Source organism: Sciurus carolinensis, chromosome 1 (genome assembly GCF_902686445.1).
Source record: "Sciurus carolinensis chromosome 1, mSciCar1.2, whole genome shotgun sequence".
Classification (NCBI taxonomy): Eukaryota; Metazoa; Chordata; class Mammalia; order Rodentia; family Sciuridae; genus Sciurus; species Sciurus carolinensis.
Window position 1 is genome coordinate 102,510,061 of NC_062213.1, and position 9,866 is coordinate 102,519,926.

A 9,866-nucleotide genomic window follows, 5' to 3' on the forward strand; every position below is an offset into this window, starting at 1 on the left:
AGTGTTAGGGTCTTGAGGGAAGGGCAGACTGAAGCCGGAGGAGGTGGTGTTTTTGGCTCTTTTACCAATTATTTATTTTCATTTATAGTTTGTGGTCAATGCAAATTCCATAACATGAGAAGTTACTATGAATGAAAACATGAAGACAAAAACAATATAAAATCCAAATAGATGTTCAGCACCTTAGGCATGAAGAAAAGGGGAGTGTTCATTCACACACAGAGTAGCTTCAGATCTGTTTGATCAAGTTGTTCCTGTGTAGGTTTCTAAACATAAGAAAAATGATTTCTGTTATCAAGATTACTGTGGCCATATTAGATACTGGAACATGTAAGCATCTGTGTGTGACCATGTGAACAAAAGATTTCAGGGAGTGTATTTTTTAAAAGTTTTCTATGTATAAAGATTTAGAGGATCAAGCTCACTCGTAGGTGAGGATCAGGTCCTAACTACCTAAAAACTATTGACTGATAACAGAAAGTGTTCCAAATGTGGCTATTCTGATCCACAGTTTAAAAAAAAAAGTATTTACAGGAAAAGTATAAAATTTTTGTGAACTTAATATGCAGGTTAACTTCCAGTCTTCACTTCCCAAATGCTTAATTTATAGTTTTGGATCCTTCACATAATTGCCTTTCTAATTTCAAGATTTGGAATTTTGCCTTCAAAACAGACTGACTTTAAATTGTGAAAAGTATTCAACAAATGCAGAAATAAAAATCAGCATTTTGAAATTAGTTGAAGTCAATGCAAATTCTACTCTTTGGGATCAATTTAGCTAAATGAATCTGTCACTCTTATAGAATGAAAATAGAAGATGGGAGATGCCTACTATTTGACTTTGAGAGGATAAGCAAGATTTACTTGTGATGCCTGGATTTGGGATGGATTCCAATCTATCATTTCCTTGGTACATGTCAATTACTAAGTAAAAGTTCAAACATAATGTCAAACCTAAAACCACAGAAGAAAGGGTTCAGGTTCCCAAGGGACCAGAAATAGCTTAATGTGAAACTTTATCTAGAATATATCTGCATTAAATTAGTACTATTGAAATAATACATTGCAGATTTACAGTAATACCTGGAAGTTCCTTCCAATGTAGCATATAAATAGAATCTTGGAAGCTTTATATGTTAACTGTTTTATGGCCTTATATATTTCATAAACCAAATGAAAACTTAATCTTTATTCCATCCTTTATATACAATCTATTCTTGTTTTCAAGGTAGAATTTTAAGTGTCCATATTTCTTATGCCTCACTCAAGGAAATTATGTCTCAGTTTTGCGTGTTATCTATTTTTATCTTGTAGGTGAAACTCCAGGTGTTAATCACCTGTGAAACCCTTCACATGTCCTGCAAATCAATCAAATTTGGAATTGTCAATGTTTCCTGTGCCAAAAAAATCATGTGTGGAATTGGTAGATTTCATGCAGCCCTGCTTCTTCCTTCACACCCTGGACTTACAGTCGTCATTCAGATTAGGTTTAGAAAATGAGGAAATAGAGACATCTCACCCTGAGTCTCTAATAGTAGAGATGTAGAAAAGAGAGAGAGAGAGAGATCACAGGGAGACTGGCTGTTGACGGCAAGGCACTGCCACCTGCCTTGGGTGTAGCGTTAATTGAATTGGCAGCAGAGGTACTCTGTGAGTAGTTACTTGAAACTGTCACAAGAGATGTTCTATTTGAATAAATTTGCATTTGAATAAATCTGGGTAGGAGCAGTGCCAGTAGCAGCAGCCCTGGTTGCAGCCTGGCCACCATTACTTTGCTTATGTCTGTTCCATAGGTGCAACGCACACGTGGCTGGATGTTAGATGGGAGCAGATAGGATGTCTCTGACTCCAGAAGGCAAGATGGGTAGGAATAGGATATGTTGCTGACATGGGCAGCTATGGTACCTTAGTATGGCTGAAGCATGCACAGGTGGCAGGAAGACATGTGGCAGATGCCATAATACAACCCAGTCGCTCTGTGGTATTGAGCTTCTCCTCCTAAATTTATGTTTCTCAGGCCCTGCAGACACTGCTTCACACTCTTCCCTTTCTAAGTGTAGGCATGTCAACCTGCTTTTGAGCAGCAGAGTGGTGAGATGGTGGTTACAGCCCTGTTTTACTACTGATGATTTGGGTGAATTTAGGCAAGTCACTTCACCTCACAAGTCTCAGTTTTCTCATTAGTGATAGAAAGGTGACCAGAGCTGTAGGCAATGGAATTCCATAGCACCAAAATTCCACACTTTGATTTGCCCATCAGAATAGAAGGCTCCTTCCCCATTTGCCTAGGATTCAACCAGGGACAGTTTTTTCCCTCTTGACCTGATAGGACTCCTTTGGACTTTTGGTTCTTTGGTTCATGCCTATGTCGTTTAAGTCCCTGGACTTGTTTCAGTTTGGCACCTGCCCTCAGGGAAATTTAGAAGTGTGAAAGGGAGAGATGGAGGGAACAGAAAGATGCTAACAATATAGAGGGGTAAAGTAATATATGATGGGACCTAAGACAGAAGGGAAAAAGAAGAAGAAGGAGGGAGAATAGTTAAATCTGGAACTGGGAGATAGTGTGATTCCACTTTTGGGGCTATATAGGCTGTGTAGACATATATTTTGAGGGAGGATTTGGACCTATTCCCTTTAATGTACCAGATATCCATGGTTTGTCTTAATCATGTGGGTTGAAAGGTTGAAAAGGGGTTATGAAGATCCAGAATGACCAACATGTATATGTTCAAGTATGTTCTAGAAAGTTTAAGGATTCTGACATTGGAGGTGGAGGCTGGAAGCCTCTATGCCTCATCTCTTTTGCCCAGGGCCATTTGTGAAGGCATCAAGGTCTCCCAGGTGCCCCTTGAGGACTCTCTTAGTTCTAGAAATTCTCCTGCATTAGACTGGGTAGGAAGGAGGTAACCCACAGGACCTGAGACTCTGCCAGAGGGAAGTAAACCTGTGCTCCATAGCTCTGCTGTCCCACTGATAAACTCAATGTAAACTGCAGGATTCAGTGGCAAGATAAGAGTTTTCAAGGGAGTTTCCCTGGTGAGCTGGCCTAGCCATGAACCAGTGTGACCTCAATTGTGACATGGGAATTGGGATCCCTGCCTTTTAGTGATCTGTTGAGCCTGAAATGTCAGCCACCTACTACATACCTTAAACCTTTTAGGTTAAATTAATCTCAAGTCCCCCTCCTGGCCCAACACCACTCTGCCAACAGTTGTATTCTTCATTTCTGAACAAGAGGTGGCCATACCTGGAAATGGAATGGAGAGTTAAAAAACAAACAAATAAACAAACAAACAAATAAAAAAACAACAACAAAAAAAAACAGGTGAAGAGACACCTTCAGCAGATTAGTTTAAAACCATTTATTGATCTTTTCATTGAGATTTGTGAAGGAACAAGATTTTTCCAAAGAAAAGAAACACTTTAGCCTTGGAGTAAGATAATGGAACCAATAGACAAAATTCTAAGTTATAAGTCCCAAACAGTTCAAAACCAGCAACAGAAACTGATAACCACAAGTGAAGCAAAACAGCTTAATTTTTTCAGACATGTGATTAGGGCAGAAAGCTTTTGGTTGGACTAGTGATTGGGATGTTTTCTGAGGAAGATGCTAAGTTGGTTGTGTCAAAGGGAGGTTGTTGGACTTGGGCTTGTCACTTTCTGGAAGAAACCAGGAGGAAGAAGCTGACAGCTCCTGACAACAGCCATGGCCATATCCCTGTCATCTTCACATCACTTAGACTTTGTCTTTATAGTTTCCCTAAGCTGCTCTGTCAGGGAAGTGACCCACCCCATGGTTTTCTTTTTTGCTTCTTCCCAGCTATATAAGGGGTTATACCCCAGATCTCGTTGAGCTTTCTTGTAGGAGAAGGTGAACACACTATTTGACACTGTCAGTATATGGCGACTGAAAGGGGGTTGATATTGGTAAATTGGACTCAGCAAGAAGCTCACTATTTCTAGCAGGAAGGCAAGCCAGTACATCAGAGAGAGAGGAAGGCTCAGCCTGGAATCAACACAGAAGCCACCTGCTTTGCACAAGGTGTAATTCAATTTATCATAGCTTTGGTGAGGTGTGTCATCTGAGATGTAGTAGAACTGTCCTCCAATGCTTGCAGCCTTCTTGGGGTCCCGCAGGCTCCTGGAGGCCAGAATGTGTGCCCAGGCCACGTTGCCCACATAGACTGGATTGACTTCAGAATGCTTGCCTTCTCTTCTCATGACCCCATTGTTCCTGAGGGTCTGCATCACAAGACGAGAAAGTAAAGGGCTTCCTTCCCCATAGATGTACATGGGCCTTAAGGAACAAGTCCACAAAGTGTCCCCATTTTTCAGAGTGCTCCCGTTAGCTGCCAGCACAGCCTTCTCAGCCAGCTTTTTGCTGTATGGGTATGGAGCAGTCCATGTAGTTTCATGGTGCTCTTCCTCAGTGCCATTTTGGATAATCTCCTTATAGGAGTTAGGTCCAGCTACTTCTACTGAGCTGGTGTAGATGAAGACTGGCACACTAGCTTGGATGCAAGCCTCCAACAGGAGCTGGGTACCTGCGCATGGGGAGTAAGATGTCAGTGTCAGGAAATAACACTTAGGGTGCACTATGGCCACAGATTTATGTGTATTTCATTCTCCAACTAGCAAAGAGGGGTTTGTAACAGATCTATGTGCATTTTTTCCTGTGCTGACTAATATCTTTCATGCGATAGCCGCAGGAAGAATACAAAAAGGATAAGAGGCTAACATTTGGATTCTAATAACAAAGAATTTCTAGTTTTTGGGTTTCATAGATTGTGTATATATGTTTGTGTGAGTGTATGTATGTCTTTTGATTTTGGAAAAAGACATAGGATTTCTACTGTATATTTGGACATTAAAGAAGTATTTTCATGCATATCATTTCATTATAAATAAGTCTTTTTGAAATCTAAAAGTTCAGGAGCCCATACCCTCAAGGACAATTGGAATTTCACATTACCTTAGCTCATGCACAGTTGTTTATAGATGACATGCACTGTTGGATAGACATTACAGTGCTGCCATGTTTCACATTTGTTGAGGGTCAATAAAAACTTTGTCACAAGGACATCGTTTGAGTCACTGAGTAAATGGTTATCAAGTTGTGAGGAGGTGTTGGAGACCCAGCCTGTGTTCCTGACTGTGTGTTCCCTCAAAGTCCACTTCCAGCTCTTTCAATGAATCTGTTTGCCTAGTTCTGAGCAGTAAGGGTGATAATCATTCCCTTTACTTAACTTTCTGCAGTCCCACACTGGACTTTACTATTGAGCCTGGCTGGAACTGAAAAGAAGCATGAGCTTTCTGCTGGGAAGACCCATAATGTTAGAGTTGTCTAGAATCCCTGTAGCAGTAGACCTACAAATCTGGGAGGTGAGATTAAATGCCTTCTCTTGAAGAAGGAAGTGATGTCCTGAGCAAAGGATTGTTTTCATTTGTTTACTTATAGTGTTTTTATTTATTTTTAGGTTTTCCTGTTTAAAACCTAATCGGAAATTTGATTTTCTGGAGAGGCAACCTCATTTATTTAAAAAATGCTAATGTAGTGGCCTAGAAAATTTTGACTTGGTTTAGTAGCAAAGGTTTTTGCTTGCTTTACAGGGGTGTTTTTCTTGGTTTACTAGTATAATCCAAAATTATGGTGTATTTTCCAAAACTGTGACAATATTTTAGTAAACTGATGCTTACAATACTGCTGCTTTCATTTTGTATTCTGTTGTTAGGGTAAGAAGGACAGGAAATGAATATTTAGTTACTCATAGAACCATCCTTCAATGTGAGTGGTTAAGGGTGCAGCTATGTAGGAACTAGAAAGGGTTTCTTTTTAGATAGTGCTGGAGATCAGAAAGCATCATTGGGTTGCTTTGCAAAAGGAGTCACTGAGTGAATTTGAAGGTCAAGGCATGGAGAACAGATGGGGAGGGACTTGAGCACACTGGTGCAAGAGAGACTGTCCTCCTGGCCTCAGAGTAATGATATTATATGACTTCCTTGAACTAACCTATCTCAATTTGGAGTAAATTGGAAATGCAATTGATAAAGAACCACCTAGCATTTAGTGATGAGGGTCAAAGGAGGAGTGACTTTGGGTGCTGGTGTAGAAACTACAACATTAAGTATAGACCCAGTGGGAGCAGGAGTTAGGATTATGAAATGGAATCCAATTATTGGTAATAAGACATACAATGCTAAATGCTTGACCATTCTGTCTTAGCAGACCTCTGTGGGTCAGCTATGCTAGTTCGCTGGAGAGGAATCATTCCCGGAGTTGGGCAGGAGGGTTCTGGATGTTCTCATTGGTCCTGACACAAGAGCTAGTAGCATGAAGGAGGAGGCACCTGCAAGGTCTCTTCCAGCCCAGGGAGGCAAGGTCAAATGGACCTTAAGAGCTTGAAGTGAGAGTCAAGGTGACTTTGGAATGAAAGAGTAGTAGGACAAGGTTCATGGCAGATGAAGCCACACAGGTGTGAATTTAAATTTCTTCTCTCTAGGTTCTGCCTGTGGGACCTTGACCAAGTTCCTTGTCCTATCTCAGTCCTGGATTCCTCATTTAAAACCCTGAAAACAATAGCCCTGAGCTCTGTCATCTGAGATAGGTTAGCAAAGACACATGGGCCAGAGCACAGCAGGTATTCCAAGGTAGAGGCTTCTTCCCCCTCCTCATCCTTTACTGCCACCCTCATCTTCCATGTGCCACATATCATCCCAGGTCACTCTACCTTTCAGATTGACATCTATGATAGTCTGTCTGGAGTTGACACACCAGACATCAATGATAGCAGCTGTGTGGATGACAACCGAGATGCCCTGGCAGGCTCTCTTCAGGCACTGGGCATCCAGAATGTCTCCTTCCAGCAATGTCACCTTGGTCTTTGTCTGAAACTCTGTGAGAACATAAAGTAGGTGATTAGGAAACTTTCTGAATGGGCTTGAAAATTTCCTGATAAAGCAGGTACCTATGTCTTCCAGAACCATCATAGATGGGAGGGAGAATGTTGGTGAGGGACACCTTCCATGGAAAGAGCAAGTAAAGAAATGTAAAGAAATCAGAATGTACAGAAGATTTACTCATAAAGAAAAAAGAACTGCTTAATTTCATTCCAATCCAGAAACCAAAATCTAAGCATAGAGCTAATGATTGAAGGTGAAGCAGAGGTGGAGTGCGTAGGAAGTTGACCTTGGCCTCAGCATCTCAAATGCACAACTATGGGGTGTAAGAGAGAGCAAGGTAAGTAACAGGTATGTCTCTGCTCCAGACCGCATGAGGAGGATCCAAGTCCCAACAGTGGGAGCAGAGGAGGGAGATCCATAAGGTGTGAGTATCAGGCCTTCCCCTGACAGGTCCTGTGTATCACTGGGTCTGGGCTGAGCAGAAAAGAGAAGATCATATCAACCATAGTGTTTCCTGCTTGTGTGACTAGAAGAGTGGAGCCATTAACAGGGAACTCAGGATGGGCTCCAATGACAGATTTAATGGAGCATCTCTAATTGAATATCAGATATTATCAAAAGCATACATCAATCCTGAAAACACATCAGTCTCCAAGGCACTTCCACTGCAGCCACCTAGCTAAGGGCAGTGATACAATATCAAAGTCTTCGTGAATGATACTGCCAGTCAGGCTATCAAAAAACTTTGCTGCTGGTGATCTGAATCGATACCCTTCACTTTATTTCTTACACATAAATTTGCAGTTTGTTTACATTATTTCTTAGTTATCCCATCAGGTAGGAGTTTTGATTGCAAGAACTGCTTGTCTCCTTAATCCTTTGTGGAGTTTTGTGTCTTCCAGGCCCCTTTCCCTTGAGGGTACTCCAGGAATGCCCTGCCGTGAAGGAGGTCAGGACAGGGAATTTCAAGGAGGTGGGTTGTCTTGAGAGTGGCATTGCTCCTTCCTTTGATTCTCCTTTGCTGCTGCCTTCTGAGGGACTGGGTTCTCTGTATGAAGGACCGGTTCATTTGGGAACCTATGCCTGCAGATAGACACCCAGTGCCCCCAAATTGTACATGGGGAAAGGGAACTATTTGGAATAAATGGGGGGCAATCAAAGAGCCTGAGGACTCACTGTGCCAGGAGTCAGCCCATGGCCAGGTGATGAGTCCTTAGGAACTGAACTTTAGCCAAAGTTCTGCTTTCCAGTAATAAAGTAACCTCAGATCAGTGTCCTGTCCTGTCAGGACTTCAATATCCTCACTGTCCATAGGAGTGAATTGTCTTTCTTACCTTTCCTTCAGGATTGTTTTGATGATCTGGGGGTAAGCAGGTTGGAAATGCACTATCAATACAGCTGATGGATTTGCACTGGGGTAGCAATTTTGATAAAAATAATGGGCTGCTATAGCAAATATGCAGTCACCTTTTTGAGGGAATGAAGAGCAGAGAGTGGTGGTGAGTAGGAGGAATCCCGGTTAGGCAAGTCTGTCTCGCTTCTCTTGTTTACTCTGGCTACGTGCCTCCACTACTGTTCTCTCCGTCTCTGTGTTATCTGTCTCTCTTTTATGCACACGCGCACACTTAGTTAGCTTTATTTTCCCTTCCTTTTCATTCACCTCACAGAAGATACTAAGACATTCTCTTAAAAAGCAGAACAAATCAAAGCAAAACACCAAAACCCCAGTAATCAAGAGGGGCAGGATCCCACTCTAAGGTCTCCCTCTGAATGGTCATTTTCAGTTGTTTTATACCGATTTTGAAGTCCCAAATCTTCAGTACATTAGAGAGCTGTAGGCAGAGGAGAGAACTGATGTGTCCTACAGGCCCCGTGGCTGCCTATGGCCGCCATGTCTAGTTCTGGTTCTGGCCAGAATAGAGTTTCACAAGAGCTATGTAGTGTCGTTATGCAATGCCACCTGGGACTACCCTGGATATGCAGACATAGGTGGAGACTTATGGCTCCAAATGTCCTTCCTTTGCTGAACAAGGAGCCCTTCAACTCTCCCCACCAACATACACACACCCAGGATTCATAACAGAGCCACACACGCACACTCAAGCATCCAGCACACTTACTAGAAAATTCCTCCTTGATTTCTGGTCTGAAGACCTTGTCCAGGGCCCTGACCTCCTGCAGCTCCTTCTCCTGCACCAACATGCTGATGATCCTCTGGCCCAGAAATCCTCCGGCTCCTGTCACCAGGCAGCTCCACCCAGTCATGGTGATGCAAGAAGCAGCACACAGTACAGGGCAGGTGTATGACAGGGTGGCCCTGGTGAGGTTAAAAAAAGTCCTATTAGTACAGGGACACAGAAACACAGTGTATTTTCTCCACTCTTTTGTTGAAAATCCCCATTCCCCCAGCCACACACTAGGAGTGGCACAAAGAACATGAACAGTTCTAACCTATTAAATTGTTAAAAGACAGATGAAAGAGCCTTGGTCCTGGTCTGTTCCTTCCCCAAGAGCAGGACTGCAGCCTTTTATGCTGTGCTTTCCGGATCAGCCAATCACCTGAACTCTTGCTTCATTCTTATTGCTCACTCCCTTCTCTGGTGCCTCCTCCCACAAGAGCATGACTTTTGTGTTACGTCCCCTTTTACTTCCCAGCTCAGGAAAAGAAAGTCACTTCAAGGCTACAGTGTGATAAGGAGTCTGGATTTTAGTCTTAGCAAGACACTCGTTCATTCAAGCTGTCTGGTATTCCCAGTCTATGAACTTAAATTAGAAGAGGAGAAATCTTGAAGTGAAATGTGTGATTTGGTCTTGTTCAATAAATACATCTGGAAGGAAAATCCACTTTATCCCATTGTCTCCTCTCTCAGAGTATAGTATGAGATGTTGCTGCTATCTTGCAAAATTTAGAAATTTGTAACGGTGGCAGCTTAAATCAGCAAGTTATAGGCAAGGTGATTTCCTTT

At 42.3% G+C, this 9,866-nt stretch overlaps 1 protein-coding gene across 1 annotated transcript; it reads right to left on the minus strand.

The window, feature by feature from the left end:
• Positions 1-3,353: 3,353 nt before the first annotated feature.
• On the minus strand, positions 3,354-9,453 carry LOC124990189 (3 beta-hydroxysteroid dehydrogenase/Delta 5-->4-isomerase-like). Its single transcript, XM_047559927.1, has 4 exons — positions 9,352-9,453; positions 9,021-9,217; positions 6,729-6,893; positions 3,354-4,544 (listed from the first exon to the last, which is right to left on the minus strand). Exons 2-4 carry the CDS (start codon positions 9,163-9,165, stop codon positions 3,733-3,735), a joined length of 1,122 nt encoding a protein of 373 aa, XP_047415883.1. The 5' UTR covers positions 9,166-9,217; positions 9,352-9,453; the 3' UTR covers positions 3,354-3,732.
• Between the last annotated feature and the right edge of the window lie 413 nt (positions 9,454-9,866).

What these genes read in the sequence shown, in the direction of transcription:
- LOC124990189 (XM_047559927.1), bottom strand. Translation starts at nt 9,165, where the DNA reads ATGACTGGGTGGAGCTGCCTGGTGACAGGAGCCGGAGGATTTCTGGGC. An exon ending in AATCAAGGAGGAATTTTCTA is followed by an intron (nt 6,894 to 9,020) that starts GTAAGTGTGCTG and finishes ATGTTCTCACAG; the next exon opens with AGTTTCAGACAAAGACCAAG. An exon ending in CATAGATGTCAATCTGAAAG is followed by an intron (nt 4,545 to 6,728) that starts GTAGAGTGACCT and finishes CCCCATGCGCAG; the next exon opens with GTACCCAGCTCCTGTTGGAG.